Below are 19071 nucleotides of genomic sequence, written 5' to 3' on the forward strand. Positions count from 1 at the left end.
TGGCTGTACAACTGGAAACCGTATCACCACCACATGAAGTTACGTGCTGAAAAGCTTAATATTGGGTCAATCTCACAATGAAGTGCCTTTGGTGTCCTCATTAGAATCATTCATTCATCATGAAAAAGTAACAGTTTTTTGGGGGGGGGATTTGTTTTTCTTTAAGGGATTTTAGTCTCTATCAGAGAGTTAACTGTTGCGGCGCTCATGCAGGGTACACACGTACTAATTTTTAACATCTTTTAAAATGTGAAAGAGCCCACCCATGGTGAGGAAAAAATTGCCAAGTGTATTCTTGCTGTCCTCTGTATCTCCGCCGACAATCACGAGTCGCCTCCCCCAACCAGCTGCCTGCTGTAGTACCAAGACTAACCTGTGAGAGGCAGCATGGTGCCACAGGGCATCCAGACAAAGAAAGAAAGAAATAAATAAAGAAAGAAAGAAAGAAAGAAAGAAAGAAAGAAAGAAAGAAAGAAAGAAAGAAAGAAAGAAAGAAAGAAAGAAAGAAAGTAATAGAGTGGTATGTGGACTCGCTCTTGTGGCACGCAAAAGAATCACTGAATTAAATATTCAAACTGCATAATGTTATAAAGTGGTTTAAAGTTTTTAATCCAGTACAGTACATTTGTTAAGTACAGTTCAGTTGTATTTAACTTTGAAGTACAATACATCTGCATTTAATCTTTCAAGACTGTTTGTTTTAAAACATATATTCAGCACAATTTTAATTACATTTTTATGTGCAATACATTTTAATTGAGTCATTATTTTAGTGCATTTTAATTATTATTTTTTTTCCAATAAAGCATATGTGGTTTTCAATTAAATTAAATAATGATGGCACTACTAGACCACTGTACTTAAAAGAGACAAAAATAAATGTAGGCGGTACTTTTGTGTGGCTCGGCCAGCCTCATCTTATTTTGGTGGGCTCATTTCCTGCACCACACTGCTTGTAGTTTGCATTATTGTTTCAGGCTGGGTTGGGCAGCTTCTGGAGAGAAACTCATTCTTGCGCACCTGCAATCGATCCGCAATCAACTGGGTTTAAAGAGCCTGTCGGATCGACGGGTGATTTCGGCTTCCACAAGTGGTGCTTTGGCCTCCACGCCTGTTTCCGGTATAACCTTTTGTCTGAAAATTCCGGGTTTTGATTCCCTGTTTGTTCCCCACCGGTGCTTTCCAAAGTTCTCGTCGTCGTGTCCCTCGCCCAGCCCGGCTCCACCTTGTCTCTCTTCTCCTCAAGCGACTCAAGAACCAACTCGGCCCTCGTGATCAGCTTTCTTACCTCGCCCCAGCAACCCACCCGATTGCTGCTCGCCCTGTGACTCTGTACATTTAATCCCCCCGATATATTAAACAAAACATCCACTCTAACCATACGCCTCCTGTTCGCTTTTGGGTCCAAATCTGCAGCACTAAAGACACCCGTAACAACTTTGTGTAAATGTTTTAAAAACACTGTTCATATGCGACACCAATGATGTCAAACATCAGATTAGTAGCTGCATGCTCATGGCCAGTGTAAATTTGGGATTGGGACTAAAAACTGTCTTTCTAATCATGCATGCTAATTAATGGCTGTCCTTTTAATGAATGAAATGCAAACAACAAATCAACAAGCGACGTTTTGACAAAGCATCACTGATGGAGTTTGCATTGCTAGGGTGCAACCCCACTGGCATGAATGAGATGGGTGTCAAGTGTCATGTGTTGTCCATGCCGCGATAACTAGAATAAATGAGCACCAAGGCTGAGTCCAAATTAGAAACATGCACCCTTGCTCTCTCTCTCTCTCTCTCCCCCCCCCCCCCCACCACTGACTAAAAGTGTGACTGGCACTGCAATTGCCAGAAAGCTCTGCGGCATCAAATCTGGCTGTTTGGAAATGCGGAGGAAGTCACAATTCATATTCAGAGTGCCTTTTGGAGTGTCACCTACTCGGAGGATTCCGAGTCAGAGCACACTCCGTGGCTCCTCCGGCCGTGGAGGTGCATCAAAACATCCAAATAATTACACAAGTCGCCTGATATCGGGACGCTCGCTCGGTGCCCCGTGAAGATAAACAACCCCCACCGTCCTCAAGAGAGAGGGGGATGCATATGAAATATCGTCAGCCTTAATTTTTTTTTTTCCTTTTTTAATCTTCCGACTTCTCTCAAGGTTTGGCATCAGTGTGCGGCTTTTGCTGCTTGTGCAGGCTCCATGTAATTTTATGTAAATGATCTGTAAATGGAATTTTATAGTGGTGATGCATCAAACTTAAGCGAGGGGACACAAGTACCAACGACGGGGCCCAATTGGACCATTTTTCCTCGCTTCCAATCAAAGTGCGCAGGCCTGATCGTCAGAGGACTCTAAAAGATGACACTGAGTGATTATCCTGAGGTTTGGGGTGTGCTTAGAGAGATTTCACCCTCCCCGTTCTGCTTGGAAAACGAAACAAATGAAAATCTCGAATCGAAGAGTTTCCGACTGCTATGTAATGGACACATTAGGCATTTCCCGTGGAAAGGTGAGGATTTTTTTTTCACACCGATATCAGTACGAGTACATTCCCTCTGGAGTACGGATATCACTAGTACTTTTGACACAAAATTTCAATCTTACTCACATGATGATTCACCGAGGCGTCGAATCGCCCCAGTGTAGCGGCAACTACTGGCGAGGAGGACTTACTCCATGTCAGATTTTTTGATTTGCCTCAAAAAGTATTGGTGACTGTGTTGCCAGCCTTCACGAGTACGCGATACCTTGAAATAAGGCGCACCTGGTGGTGGTACTCGCCCATCCCTAGTTAGAAGGCGTACATGCTATTTTCCGTTTGTTTCCGGATACCCGGACGCCATCTGATGGAAACATAACCTCATTCTTTAAATGTGTGAAAACCTGGGATTGTGTAATACATTTATTCAATACTTTGGTGCTGGTTCTTTTCGAGCACGAAATTTCATGAAAGGTTTTGACTTTTTAAAGACAAAGGGTCATAGCTAAGCGCCCTGCCGGACAGCCAAATTTACTCCCGCAGCGCAGTGCCGCAGTTTTGCTTCTGCAATAAATAGCTCGATTCATGCCGACTAACTGAGCATAGTTATTTAATTGTTCATAAAGGTATCAGTTATTGCAATCATTCTCAAAGTGTGGCGTGTGTACCACTTGTGGTATGTGGGATCCCTCTAGTGGTACGCAAAAGAATCACTGAAGTAAAAGTTCAAATTGTGCATAAATGTTACAGTGGCAAAAACTTACTTTTACATCCAGTACAGTACATTTGTTCAGTACATTTAATCTTTTTAGAAATGCATTGAGGTCATTTTTTTATTCACTTTTAATTGTATGACATGTAATGAATGATAATTAAAGTCGAGGGTTTTTTTTTCGTTTTTTTCCCCCCTATATTTTAGTGCAGTTGCAATAATATTAAATAAAGGACGAAAACCTCTGCCCCTTTTTTTGTGATGAACACATCTGTGGCAGTATTTTCACGTCGGTCTGCCGCCGTACCTAATGATGTGTCCGCACGCCAAGGGCTGCCACGCGTTCGAATTCACCTCAGTGCGCCTCGTCGTCCACAAGAGGTCAGAAGCAAACAGCACAAGTCATCAACTCCAGCGGGGCCGCCAACACGTCAGCGTGATTTATGCATGAAGAAAAGATGCGCGGCGAGTTGGACAAGTGTTTAAATGGAAGTGTAGTGTGCTGGGAAATGTCCCGCTTTGTGGTCTGCGACGAGAGGCGTGAAGTGGGCCTGACCGTCACGCCTTCCCGGTTCACGCCGTCACTCAAACAGGTCTCGTGCCTCGGATCCCAACGCTGACCCGCTGTGTGGAAGGAAGGCTCAACGCGATCCACGTGCTTCTCCTCTGATTCTTTGCGCCCACTCTTGGCCTTTTTGGGGTTTTTTCCCTTTCACTTTCCGCGTCTTCCCCTCAGCCTGCGGATCTCACCGGGGGGCTTGCCTGAGCACTTTCCCCCCCGCAGCCGCCGCAGCAGGGATGGCCACCGCGAGGCTCGACTACGTGGCTCCGTGGTGGACCTACTGGCTGCACCATTTCCCCCACTTGGACTTGTCGTTCAAGCCCGTGGACGGCGCGTTTAGACCGGAGCAGGACGACTACCAGCAGGTCGGTAGCGAGCTCCACGTTCGAAGTCAGGCAAGGTTTGAAAGCAAAACTGTGGATCGGTGGACAAAAGAGATCCTAGGTCGTTTTCTTCGCCCCTTCTTCTTCTTCTTCAGTTTTTTTTTAATTTTATTTTTTAACATAATTATCTTGTCAAAATTGTGTTTCAACAAGTGTTGGCCAAGCTACTTAGAAAATACAATGAACTAAGCCACAATTAAAACACGAGAACTGTAGCTAGCTATAGCTAACGCCCGAAACAAACAAAACAAACAACAACAACAAAAAAGACAAAAGTACCTCAACTACATGAAAAGCTACTTCAGTCGGGTAGAGCCTCCAAATGAAACTTACACTTGAACATCTTATAATTGTACTATTGGGCTATATAAATAATCACTTCTCAAAGAATTCTTGCTACCACTGAATATTAATGGCTTGGTCTTGGACTTATGCAGTGTGATGCTGTTAACGTAACTAACTGATTAGTGTTTTTAATAAAACAAAACAGGGGTTCATTCCATCATTAAAAGCATGTGTCTCAAATGATTTGGGATTTATTATTAAAGCAAACATTTGGAGATTCATGCTTTTTAAAAAAAAATAAAAAATCTCTAATGAAAAACATGCATCTCCAAATTCTAGTTGACTTTTTTTTTTTTTTTTTAATTTGGAAAAATGCGAAACATTTGGAGATAGACGAATTTTCATTCTGCCATAAAAAGAACTGTCTAAAAATTATAATTTATTTAATAAAAAAATGGAGATGTGATTTATTTTATTTTAGTTTTTTAATTCTGTCATCAGCATTTATCGTCAAAATATTTTGGAAGCAAAGAATTTGGAGATATCTTTTTTTTTTTCATTTTTGTCAGGAAATATGTTTATCTCCAATTTTTTGTTGATTAAAAAACTAAAACAAAAAAAACAATTTAGCGAGAGATGGGCATCACTGCAGACAAATGATTTTCATGGGAAGTCAAAGGCAATTCCACTTTAAAGAAGAAAAATGCACAACAGCATGTGGTAACACCGACTGTTACACACTGACTGTGCAATTCTGTGTTGTTTGCGGAACATATTGCGTAGTAATTATTGTTATGCATAGTCACAATATTATCTTATACGTCCATCTAAAGCATTACTTCTGTTGTTTACAGGCAGCACAATGGGGGTAGTGGTTAGTTTCCGGATAGTTCAGCTTCCTCCCACATTCCAAAAACAAACTTTAGGTTTATTAAAGACTCTAAATTGCCCATAGGTGTGAATATGAGTGCAAGTGGTTGTTTGTCTAGATGTGCCTTGCGACTGACTGGCAACCAGGCTGCAGTGTAGCTGCTCCCGCTCGTCGCGCCTCCTGAGGAAATGTTAGTCCATATGGAGCCTCGATAGCCGACACAGCATTGCCTTTCTTCTCTGTGCATGTTTGGTCTCCATCCCGCAGGCTTTAAACGCCGCACACACTCTTCAATCACAAGACTGAATGAAAGCCCACATGTCACATGACGCCGGCCACCCACAGTCCAGCTCCTGCTGGCCTTCTCTGTCAACGACCCGTACCTCCTCAACCCACCACCAACATAACATAACTTAGATTTGGTGAAAGATGACCAGTGACTGCCATTGTTAGACTTTTGCTAATGTTTGTAAACAACAGACACCAGGGGTACTTCCGGGTGGCAGAAAAGTGGTTGACCGTAGCAGACCTGACCTGATAACAATGACAAAAACCTGTTGTGTTTGGGTTTGCGCTGCCAGATAGGCAGCTAAAACTGAGTTTTTTCTTCTTCTTCAATTTCCTCCCCAAAAAGTCGAAATCAATCCAGCAGAACGAGGAGGATAAATGAAGTGGGTGTCGTTAATAGTTGTAGAGGTCGCAAGACTCCGTAGCCACTTTTAAAGCGGCAGACCAGGACCAAACCTGCATGCTTTGGTTCATGGAAGGTATTTTCCCGCAAGTGTGTATAACGCCCACCGCTCAAGCGGCCGAAAGCGCCTAAAGTGGACCATCGCAAAGAAAAATAGCGCCACACAACTGTCTCCACAAACCATATACTGTACTGCATTATTAGTATATATTTTTAATTAAAACCACAAAAAACACGACACATTTGTCAAAGAAGAGGTGAATATCCACAAAGAGAGAATTTTGGCAAGAATGAAGGTGAGAGTGTGAATGTTTTGAGAGGCTGTTGGCAATGCTCAATGACCCCGTTCATTGACCGGACCCGTGCATTTCAGCAACAGAGACTCTCCACGCTTTGCTTTCTAGTCCACGGGTACATATGAAAACGAAACATTAGAATTTGAACTTTGAATTTGTTTACTAGTGGTGTCATTTTAGATCGCTTTGGCTCTTGCCACCCGGAAATATGTGTGACATCAAGGAAGGTGTTGTGTGGTTCATACTCGCTCCTCTTTTAAGATAATGATTTCAACGTTTCTTCTGTCCTTCGGTCAGTCTGTGGTGGTCCTGGCCTTCGTCGGAGCAGCGGGCCTCGGTGTGAGCCTGCTGGTTTTGGTGGTCTTCTTGCTGTGCCTGTGTTGCTGCCGAAGGGACGTGGACGAAGACGCCAAAAGGCCCGAGCGGACCTGCTGTGTGACATGGTCGGCCATCGTCACGGGCCTTATCATATGGTCAGTCAGGACTGGTCAAACACACACATGCGCGCTGTGGCCGTAAGTACATGGCCCGTTGGATTTAATTAAGCAAATAGCCGACCAAAGTCCTAGGTTGAACCAAAAAAAAAAAAAAAACACAATGGCTAATGTAATAACTTGAGCTTCCACTGGACTGTACTACAACCGCTTAGTCCACTAGTCTAGTTTACTACTCTACATTGACGCATACGCATGGTCAAAGTCTTATGCTTGAGTTAATAATGTTCCACTGCAGTCCTGTGGTTGGCAGCAATGCACACAACAAGGTAGTTAATTGTCAAGAGAAACAATTTTCTAAGCAGATTCTGTGATCTCTTAAACCACATTTCATTTTGGAACCATCTTTTTAGTGTGTAAGGGGGAAAAAAGTTTGTTGTCCTATTGTTTATCAAGGATAACTAACGCAGAATGTCTGAGGTTGCTGAGGGGGGGGGAATAAATATATATATATATATATATATATATATATATATATATATATTTTTTTTTTTAAGAAATCCATCTACACACACGTTATTGTCCATTTAAAATAAGAATCCTGCAGACTTTCAAGGATATACATGGTACATTGTCAATCTCAAAGCCAGAATACTATTGATTATCAAAAATGTTTTGTTGTAAGAAGTTTAAGGTAGCTGAGGTACGTTCCTGTTCATGTTTTCCCCGTACCCATCTACTAAAAAGAAAAAATGAGAATTTACACAGACACATTTTGCGACCCCATCTTCACACTTCTATGACTCATTTGTCCCCATCAAAGCAAGAACCTTTTTAATTTCCACACATTGTACATCTTATGTAAATGTCTGCGGTAGCTGTGACGGGTTGATTTAAACTGACTACAAGCCAGTCACGTGTCTGTAAAGAGTTACAGCTCCTCTCCAGACTGTTTCCGTCAATCACTTTTCTTGAAAGTTGCACCTTTTCCCCCCCAACAGTTTCTCTTGTCTCTTTCCCAGATCCTCTGCTTGAATACAGTCTACCATGCCAGGTTAGCTCCACACCTAAACTTAGGCCAGTAATGTGTCGGTCTCAAATTTAGTTAGCCTATTTTAAGGTTATCGTGAACAGCGGTTAGCACACACAAGACCCGTTGTGATGCTAAGTGAGTGAGCATGACGCCGTTTAGTCCAGCGTTTGTTTTCTCTTTCCTACTCGACCCTCGCATCTCTGTGAAGTGTTATAATCTTCGCTAATACAATCACATTCCCTGCAACCGCTGCATATGACATCCAATTAAATCGTGTAATTACAAACGAATATTTTGGATGTGGGAGAAGTTGGCTGACAGTACAACATGATTCTTGGAATTAAAATCTTTAGGAGAGCACTTTCATGACTCTGTGGCCTTAACATTCACTGCCATTGACGGGTTTAGAAGTCAAATATCAAATAACCCTAACCCTATGTTAACTGGGAAGGCTGGCAGTGAATGAGTTAATTAAGTTTTGAGCTTTGATTGGTCCTAATTGAAAGTGCGTGCGTTTCATATTTTTCATCCTTCCTTAGTTGCACAGGAACAAAGAAGGGTTGTACTGAAACACAAAAGATATGTTATATTAAATATGAGCATGAGGCTTTGGCATAATTTGGTCTAGTTTAATAGACTTGTTTTTGTAATTAAGAACATCTGTTTGGTGCCTTCAGAAGCGAAGCAAGCTTTGCAAAAGCGTGGGGGCTTTGTACCGAAACATTTGTGCCCTGGCGATGACTTGGAAAAAAAAAAAATGTGGGTGCTGAACCCTTACACTGGGAACCCAGTGAAATAACTTCATTTGAATACACCGGTATACATGTTAGATCATCACTTTACTTTGTTCAACAAACCAATCTACCGTATGTGAGAATAGCCTACGGTCCAGAAAACGGGGAAATCGTAAATCTGACCACTGAAACAGTAAATGTAAATTATTGTAGAGATACTGTATATCGGTATTCTTGATGGGCGTAGGTAACGTCTTGTTAAGAAGTGGTTAATTAGAATTGTTTGTTGATTATTCACATTGAGGTCTGCAACCAGCAGAGATGATTCGGTCTCAACATGATATCCTGTCTCATTAGGCCGTTATTAACGTGCCATCACTGTGTCAAAATTGCCTCTGATGTGCCTCCAAATTGGCTCGGGAATCAATGAAGGCCACAACGTCTGTGTTACGCCGCATGAGCCGGAACACAAATATCTCGAAGAGTGTCTGAATTGTACAACAGCACGTCCACGCTCTTTAGTTTGGAATAATGGTCCTTGTTGTTTTGCTACGCCGCCATTTGACTGTAGCACTGAGTGCTAACCAGATGGGACAAGTTGAAAAGCATAGACCGTGTTCATTGTGCTTACAAGGTTACAGGAATGTGACATCCAAATATCATGTTATAATATAACACAATGTTATAGATTTCTGATACTTCATTGTCACACTTTCCCCATTGTTGGACTAATAAAGGTTATCTCATCAGAATCATCTTTATTTGCCAGGTTTGTCCAAAAAACACATCTTTCTTCAAGTGTGTAGGTTTATCACAGGATTATTTGTGTTTGTCAAACAATAACTTTACTCATTTTGGAATGACATCTGAGGGGCTGTGATTCTACCGTATCTGAATGTTTGAGTTAACCGTCAGCTGAGCTTCTTCAGTGAAGTGAATGAAATCTGACACAAAGTTAGCTTATTTGCTTATTTGTCAGGGAGCACAAACACAAAGCTTTAAACTCAAGAGTAGAGATGCTCTGTCCCAATTTCTAGCTTTGTATCTAATTTCCAGCCACAGTCCATGCGGCAGGTAAGAAAGAAAATGAAGAAAAGTGTAGAAAAGTTTTCAAATATAACTTTTTCATTTTCATCTTTACCCTAAAAGACTTGAATGGCTTTTAGATCACATGGTTCTGCGGCCTTGTGTGTGGCATCTATTCGGTGGTTTACCAAATATGATTCCTCGACCTACGTTTATGTACAGATAGATCCGCATCAAAATCGATTATTCAGCGTTAGTTTGCCCTACTGGTTTTGAACGATGACCAATGACCAAGATGTCTGATACGAAGAACTTGTGCAGAACATCAACTTGTCAAGTCTGACATTATCAGTACTCCTTTTTTGACTGGTCCCCTTGCCTTGCTGCGCTTTAATCTCACTATTAGAGCGGCCTAAATGCAACCTGGGGCTCTGGCACATTTTCAGATAACTGACACACTTCCGCTGTGATTTTAATCCCAAATTGTGGAGCAAATGTCCTGATGGAACTTCTCGAGTATCAATGACGATACCTCGCAAAATGGAAAGCTCTCTTGCGAGTTAGAGCTTAACGTGACTTGTAACATCACTGGAGTGGACTTAGGAGCCAAGATTGGAATCCCATCCAGGGTCAAATTGGGTCGCTAGGAACAATAAGATTAGTGGACGGTGACGCAGGAGGGAGAAAATCCCACTGATGGCTTTCCAGTGACTGATTGACTGGCTGACCATTGGTTGGTGATGGGGAGGTGGTTTCGTGGAGAAGGATATTGTGAAATTTTTACGTTATTGAAATAGTGGCCATTCCGCTAGAGGCTTGTACACTCATACTGGTAATCGGGATGATTTGGAGTGATTACATGGAAAAGAGTTAACTGAAGAGACATTTTGAACTCTGTTGCACACCAAAACAGCAGCACATAGTGACACACATATAAACAGTTTACAGCAATAAGGTGTTTAAGCCTTGGTGTACAGGTGTTATTGAATGTCTTGCTGTACAAACAGACAGAGGAGCACACTTGCGAGTGTTTTTCTGATGTATCCCTCATCTTATTCATAGTTCTGCTGTGGGAGTGGGTTTCTATGGAAACAGCGAGACCAATGACGGCGTGTACCAGTTAACCTACTCCATCTACAACGCCAATCGCACTTTGGGCAGCATAAACACCCTGGTAAGAAATGCTGTCACTTATATACTTGTACTTGTGTAATCTCCATTTGCCTCAATATACAGTATTTTGTTGTTCATTTATATTTAAACAATTAAAACGAACCATATACACAAACTCCTCTGTTTACGATGATATCAACAATTGTTTTTCCTCATGGAATTGTTGCTTTTATTCTTCCGATTAATTAATCACCTTTTTGGGTGCCTCAACATGCCCAACAACTCATCAAGTTTTGAAAGTGCTTGTAACCTGGTAAAAATGTGTCTTTTAGGGGGCTTGAATGCGACCCCCTGAAACTCACTCACTAAACTGTAACCTTTGAAAAACTTAGCCCCTGAAACCAATTTCCTCGACATTTCATTCCACATGAAATTGGGTCGACGTGTCTTTCTTAACAGTACGCCACCAAGACCCCACCCCCAAAAACATTGAACCCACAAATGCTCGTTTTTCATGTAGTGTGGCCCTCAAAGGAAAAAGGTTCTCCATATTAAAACGTGTTTATAGTCGATACTAACATCAGCATTAGTTAGTGGTTATTGTCACAGTTTCTCATCCACAGTGGCAGTTTTACGTTTTCCATTGGATTTAATTTAATTTAATCAGGCAATGAATGTGTCTGAAGTCGTAAGAATAAAACATATCTATTATCATATGGAGGCTCCAGCGCTCCCGCGACCCTTGTGAGGATAAGCGGCTCAGATAATGGATGGCTGGATGGATTATCATATCTGAATCTTCAAGTCTTCTAACGAGGCTTTTTAGTGGCAGTGCCGCACAATCTGCTCATTTCTGAGCACTGTTTCACTCTGCTCGTAAAACACCAAATCACAGTCAGAGCGCGCCACGGATGCGGAGTCGCCTCCCCGCGGGAGGTCGCGATCCGCTTTTTGCCTAATAGGGATCGTCTCTGCATGTGCTTCGGCCCTGACCTGCATTCGCCAAAGTTATTCGGGTGGCTCAGTGGGGAGGAAGGAGGCGCTTTAATGGATGCTAAGCCTCTCCTTTGTGCTGTTTGAGTGTGTGTGTGTGTGTGTGTGTGTGTGTGTGTGTGTGTGTGGGGGGGCTGGGTCCGTATACACACACTTACAGGATGTGATGAGTTTAGGTCATGATCAGTAAAAGAATGCCAATAGACCAATGCCATTGGGCCATGACCATTGTGAGGTTATTTAAGATGCGATTTTGAACAGGTTGTATTAGCTATTCGTTTTAATCATAAATCATCCCAACTGATGATTTAAATACAATGTAAGAAAAAAAAACATTTAATTAAGAGATTAATGTTCAAATATTGTGAGAATAAAGTTGAATTTGAAGAGAATAAAGTCCAGCTAATATGAGAAGCATTCTGTAGTATCAAGATGAAAAAAGGCAAAACATATGAGATACTGTAAATACATAACTTTATGAGAATAAAATCATAATTTTACGAGAATTAGATCATGAATGATCAGCATAATAGAGTGGGGATTTCTTTTCCTATATTGTATAAGAACCCTCTTGATTTTAATGGCATGACACAAGATGGCCACAGTGACTGACATGAAAGATTAGATCGGTACATGGACACTTTCCGCACGCTACCACAGATAATTTTCATTTGATATTCTTCAATTTTGTTGTTGTGTCGTGGTCATACCAAAAGCAAGAAGCCTATTGATTATGATGGAATATCTGCATCAAGATATTCGAGGTAGGTGAAGTGAAACGATCACCAAACGTTGCTTACATTAATAGTTTAAATCATGAATATACCACAAAACACTTTGATTTCAAATGCATACAAACATTTTCAAACATTGCTGTATCCTTAAAACTAAAGTACAGTAGATGGCTTACAGTACACTCGTGTCAAACTTGTCACGGGCAACATCGTAGTAGTGGTTTCCCTCAGAGGGCTGTTATGAACAAAAACAGCAAACAAATTGATGAACAAATTGATGCAAAACTAGTTTTGAAATCAGAAGCCAGTAAAAAACTTCTTTTATTTTTTTTATTTATCTTTTTACAGTTTTTAACTGTACTTCGATTTGATTAAAAAGAGGGATTGCTCGCAATAATGCTTGCAATATTTCAACTTTGTTATAAAGGAACAAAATTTGCAATTTTTGTATTTTAGCAAGAAACATGAAGTGGACACACATGATTTGCTCTCACGGGCCACATAAAATGATGTGCCTTGCCAGATTTGGCTCCTGGGCCTTATGTTTGACACCACAGCTAACCACTTACATACACAATATACAGTACTTGTACATACATGTAAAAAATTATGATAATGATGATTTATTCCTGTAGCACACTACTTAACCACAAGTATTTGTGTCATTTTTGTACCGTATACTTTAAAAATTTCTGGACTTAGTTTAGAGCTTTGTGGAGCACCACCAGTATCGATCTATGGGATCTTATGATGGCATTCCAATCCTACTATGTCACTAACCTTCGCTAATGCAGTAGTTAAGTCAGCACAACAGTAAATATTTGTCTAGGCCAAAGATATAAAACAATCCAACAGTAAGAAAAACAGTAAGTAGGCAGTAAGTGAGCATGACTTCTTGTGCGGTGTGATGACGTGTTCTTACGTCGCTGCACAAACTAGTTCTTCGTGCGCTGTTCGTAACCTCGAAACGTAAACAGAAGACAGTGTTGTCTTATATTGAAAAGAAATATAGAGTCTTTAGATAGGTAGGTTGATGTCTTTTGTTTATCTTGTCCTCTTTTGCCACCTTTTTGTGCAAAACTACTCCCTCCTCCCTTCTGCGCTGGCCTCACGGGGTCGTTGCAAAGCAAATAGCCCCAAAAGCGATGTAATCTCTTGCGAAGCGCGTGTGATGTCAGTGATTTATGCGGTTTGGCTCTGGCTGATAGCTCATCTCGACCTAAAATATGCACTCTCACACTCGGCGAGTTATCCTCATGTGTCACAGAGAAAGCAGATTACATTCCCAGGACTTTTTTTTTTTTTTTAATTTTATTTTTTTTTAAATTCTTATTTTGCTGTCGAAGGAGGCTTTTGATGGCTCCTGGGCCTCCTTTATGTCTGTCTTGCAGCACGCTACCATTACGAGCACTTAAGTGCAGCGGCAAAGTGGAGAACATATTAGAACGTATGCTTTCAATTTGCAACTGCAGTTCCACGTATATTCTTCCTCTCTGAAAGCGAAAGCTGTCTGTGGTTTCTCTGAATGAAACAATGTTTTGGACTTTTCACGACACATCGCCTGTTCCTATTTCAGCGAGCATTTCAACTGCTGTAAACTGTGTTTACGGTGAATTTCTTAACTCATAATATTTTGATCAATTGGGTGGGAATTTTGACATTCTAGGACCACAGTAAAAATAAAAAAAAATTTTAATCTTAATTTTTATGCGAATAAATTCACAGTATTAAGTATTAGGCTTTACACGATCAGGATTTTTGGGGCCGATCACCGATCAGCGAGTTTAAAAAAACGATAACCGATCACAAGATGGAGGAATGTGTCTATATAAATGACCTGTTCATTTACTGTATATACTGTGTACTTAATTGCTCAAAACATTATATTTACAATAAATAATATCTTTGTTCCTATATATATGCCAGTGAGGCATAGTAACAAGACAGAACAAATGAACGGCGGCATGTTTACGTACAACCATTTGAGTTGACAAGATAAAGCCCAATGATCGTAAAAAATGGGATGCGGTGGTATCGGAATACAAGATTTTATTTCAGTAGTCTGACATAGTGCAATCGTGAAAGAGCAAATTTGTCTTGTAGTCTGATCCAGGCATTACGTGTTGTCTGTCTCACACCTCTATTTATTTATTTATTTTATTTTTTATTTTTTATTTTTTTTATTTTATTTAAATAAAACTTCATTGGCCGTCAGATATTTACAGTACTACGTCAAAAGACACGCGACAAGGCTAAAAGTAATCTAGCTTTTGGATTCAAATATACTGTGCATGATCGCGATGCGGAGTCAACGTCTTTTGCGGAGCCTTTCAATGACGTCATTGATCGGATCGGCGAATTATGACATTAAAGCCGCTCAGCATAAAATGCTAACTATCGGCCGATACCGATCAGGCCGATACAATCGCTGTAAAGTCTATTAAGTATATAAAATTAAGCAAATAAATACGAGACAAAAAGTAGAATTTTAAGAGAAAAAGTGTTGATATGATGGAAAAACAGTAATATTAAGAGGAAAAAGGCAAAATATAACAAGAATTTAGTCATAATATTATAAGCACAATTGTGTTGGAATTTCGACATTTTAGGGCCACACTAAAAAGAAAAGAAAAAACTTGGATGAAGAGAAAGTTATATAAAAAAAACAATTATATGAGAAGTCTTGAGTTTATGAAAAATGTTGCAATATTATGAAAGGAAAGTCCTATTAAATAAATACTCCTATTAATGATATGAAACTAAACTATGGGAAATTTGTTATTCTCGGACTAAATATTGTGATATTGAGAGAAAATTCTAATTAAACCTCGTAAGTCAAGGTGCCACTGTATTCTCATAAAAATATGATATTGTTGTCATTGCAACTTTTTCTCACAGTTTCTAGTAGTTTGTTACTTTTCACGCAGCCCTAGTATTCCTCGATATCGCCTTGAGTCGAAACGGCTCTGTAATCTGTCGTCAAGGAAGGTGGGACAGTTGCGATTAAGGAAATGCTGACCACCCACAACAGAGAGCCGACGGAGTCCGTGTCTCGCAATCAGGCCGACTAGCGTTCAGATAAGATTGGAGACGCTTGGATGGCCGAGAGGGGAGGAGGTGACGCCGCGAGGGCTTTGGAGCAGTTTACTGGCACTCGCACGCTCTCCCGTCCCTCGGGAGGACTGATGGAGTGGATGGAGGATGGGCTGGTATCTTTTTTTCCCCAACCTTCATCTCTCTCTCTCTCTCTCTCTCTCTCTCTCTCTCTCTATTACACAGTGGGCTCTCTCCAGCTAGAATGTAATCAACTGTTGGAAAAGTTTGATTGTCAAGGAGAGTGTTTATCTTCTTGGTGGTGTTTTTTTATTTTTTGAATTTTTTTTTTTTTAACGGCGTGGGAACGAACAGTGGCGCACGGTGCGCTCGAGCGTGTTTTCCAAGGGTCTCGGGTGTGAGAGTACGAGAGATAAAGACATCGAGGATTCTTGTAGATGAGAAAAACAACATCTGTTCAGATTTACTGGAGCTTTCTACGAAACAGAACACGACAAAGCTGCGTGTGTGTGTGTGTGTGTGTGTGTGTGAGTGCACACAAGTAACCTTAGTGCTCAACTGATACCGCACTTTTTGAATTTATTTGGCTTAAAGCGATCTTTATACACTCTACCCACATCATTTGGTCTACTAGTAGAATTTAATGATGTTCCACACAAAACCTGGATCCAAAGATTATAATGCTTAATTTTATTCGATTCAAGTGGGGGTCAAGTTACATAGTAACCAATTTGTTTTCAAATTTGAGATACATGACGAGGAAGAAATTGCCAAATATTTGCTTTCGTCTCTGACTGTATATTGTGTGGTGTACATGAGATGATCAACACAGCAAATCACATGAGAGGCAGTATCTCGCCAAAGGGCATCCAGACTGTTGAAAAAAACCTAAATGGCTATTGTTATGTTTCACGTCAAAATCACCGAGTCCGTGGCTCGGCGGATCTCTGTGTTGACCACACGTAAGGATTGGCGATTGTCAACAGGTTAACCATTTACGATTGTCGGCCTCAACCGTTTTCCAAGCAGCTCAAGGAGGGAAAATCACTCTTAACACACCCCACACCACAGGATAATCACACAAGATAATCTTTCAGAGAGAGAAAGTGAGCATTATTAAGTTGGTAAAATCCGATTTTTGTCTGCTGCTGTCGCTATCAAAGACCCGTGCGGTATCAGGCCTCTCCCAGTATTGTTGTCTCCGTTCCCCGCTAGTGTTATTTATCTGCATTAAACATCAAGAAGCATGGAAAAGTCCATGTGATTCTCCAGGGAGCACTCCTGTTATTTTTTGTATTTTTTTTTGTATTGTCTCTTGTATTGTGAATCAATTCTTATTCTGTTTTGCCACCACCGAGGAAGTGATGAAATTGTTGCGAACGAAAGAAAGAGGGAGCAATCATCCCAGTTTGTTGCAGATCTGGATAAAGGTGCACGTCTAGACTTTGTCAGCATTTTACCTTATTTTTACAGTGAATAATGTATGAATTCCTATGTCTTTATAGGGCGTGGAACCATATAGTATTTGGTTCTTGAGTGACTTGCTCACTTACACAGTTTCAGAAATATGCAGATGACAAAAGATACACGTCTGTCCGTCCATTCAGCCATTAAAAAGTCATTTTTCCAGTATAAGTTCCCTTTTAAGTAGAGGGCCACTATTTGGGGAACACTATGAAGGTCTCCGGTTTGGTTCTGATCCAAACTCTCATGTGGGTTATTTCTCACATTTTGTCATTCATGTTGTGGTTCTAGTCCTCAGGCTCTTTGGGAAACACGGAAAGGGGAGTCAAGCAGCACCTGGAGCGTCTGGACGAGATCTTTGCGGCGCGGCCCGACTACCTTCAGGCTCTGCGCTTCATGCAGCTGATGGTGAACAACATCATCCGGGAACTGACGGCCCTGCCAGACCTCAGCAGAGCCAACGTGGACCTGGCCGGCGCCGCGGACCGGACAGCCTTCATTGAGTATTACAGGTGTGTGCTAGCAGATTGAAGTTGATTTTTTCTTGTTCTTTTTTTTTTTTTTTTTTTTATTGTACCAAAATGAAGCACTGTGTGCGGAAAGTGTTTTGTTTTGCAGCCGACTGTCTCCTACTTACCGAAATGCTGCTCCTCTAATTGAGTGCAATTCTTCTTCGACTTGAAAACCGAGAGGGGGGATTAAATTTTTTTATAAATAAATAAAATAGGCGGCGGCAAAATATTTTCAATAAACATGAGGAAAACCTCAAAGCCAATCAACTGTAAATGAGCACAAATGCATATGAAATTCCGTGATAATTTAGGGAGGGAATTTATGAGATTACTCCAGATGTTTTTATTTGTATTTATTACTGCCCTTTTTACATACACTTAATTGCAGAGATTGCATCTGCAACAGTTATTTATCACATAGATATTTGCAGGGTAGCACAGTGGTGGTTAACATTAGCACATCTTCCTCGCAGTGTCCATTTTTTTTTAGAACTGGTCGCCGGCCAGTGGCAGTGCGCATATACTGTGGACCGCAGGTGTCAAACTCAAGGCCCGGTGGACGAGAACCAGTCCGCCACATCATTTTATGTGGCCCGTGAAATCAAATCATGTGTGTCTACTTGCATAATACTTGCTAAAATCTGTACCAAAATTTCACATTGTAATATGTGATAATAACGTTGAAATATTGCATTTTCTTTTTTGTTTTTGTTACCAAACCCTTTTTATGGTAACTTGAACAGTATTTGAACAAATTATTATCCTTGACTTCTGATTTCAAAACTAGTTATCCATCAGTTTGTTGTGTGTATATATATTAATATGATGAGGCGATGAAAGAGTTATATAATTTCACAGACATAAAAGCCTGAGGGAGACCGTAACCACAATGTGGCCCGCGACAAAAATGAGTTAGACACCCCTGCTCTGGATAAACAACCATTCACATCGACTGTGCTGACACGCAGTGTTTTCAGATAGCGTTTAAACAAAACACTCGTGAGTGTCAAGTGTAACCACTGACGTGGGCGGTTTGCAAAGGTGATTAGCATGTGGAAACACGGCAAAACAGTGGCTTCGCTTTGATAGAAAGACAAGCTGGCAAACATTTACGGCAGAGTGTGAATTAAATTCTCGAGGGATTACCATGAAGCTCATACATTTTTTATTTATTGTAAAAATGGTGGCTCAGGGTCGCCTAGTGATTAGCAGATTTGCCTTGCAGTTCTGAGGTTCAGGGTTCAAATCTCTGCTCCAGTCTTCCTGTGTGAAGTTTGCATTTCCTCCCTATGCTTGCGTGGGTTTTATTCCAGGTTTTCCGGCCACATTCCAAAATCATGCATGCTAGCTTCTTTGTGCAGAAATATGTTGGCGCGATGGCGGAAATACGGGATGAAAGAGTCGCTAGAAGACAGAGAACTTCCAAAGTTTGGGATCATATCACACTTATAAAAAGAAAGATAAAGTGCAACGGGTACTACAATAGCACGTCTACAATCATCAACATAGAATGTAACGTTTTCACGTTAGCTAATTTAACATAGCTTCACATCACTAGTTAGAAGTTATTGAAAGAAAACAAACGCGTAATAAGCACATTCATTCATGAGCTGCCGATAGCCGCAACTCACGTCAAGTTACTCAATACTCAACAGTTTACAGCCAGCCTACGAAACGCTCTGATTCGCT

The 19071-nt window shown here is 40.8% G+C and overlaps 1 protein-coding gene across 2 annotated transcripts in view; it reads left to right on the forward strand.

The window, feature by feature from the left end:
• Window positions 1-3699: 3699 nt before the first annotated feature.
• Window positions 3700-19071, forward strand: part of LOC133415341 (protein tweety homolog 2-like) — a 32338-nt gene continuing 16966 nt past the window's right edge. For both annotated transcript variants that reach the window (XR_009770115.1, XM_061701319.1), the window contains exons 1-4: window positions 3700-4124; window positions 6583-6758; window positions 10575-10686; window positions 17162-17382. Coding sequence is in view for 1 of the 2 variants with exons in the window: in XM_061701319.1 (XP_061557303.1) it covers window positions 3996-4124; window positions 6583-6758; window positions 10575-10686; window positions 17162-17382 (638 nt within the window). In the remaining variant the exon portion in view is untranslated. The remainder of the gene's footprint in view (window positions 4125-6582; window positions 6759-10574; window positions 10687-17161; window positions 17383-19071) is intronic.

This window comes from Phycodurus eques, chromosome 16, assembly GCF_024500275.1.
Source record: "Phycodurus eques isolate BA_2022a chromosome 16, UOR_Pequ_1.1, whole genome shotgun sequence".
Taxonomy (NCBI): Eukaryota; Metazoa; Chordata; class Actinopteri; order Syngnathiformes; family Syngnathidae; genus Phycodurus; species Phycodurus eques.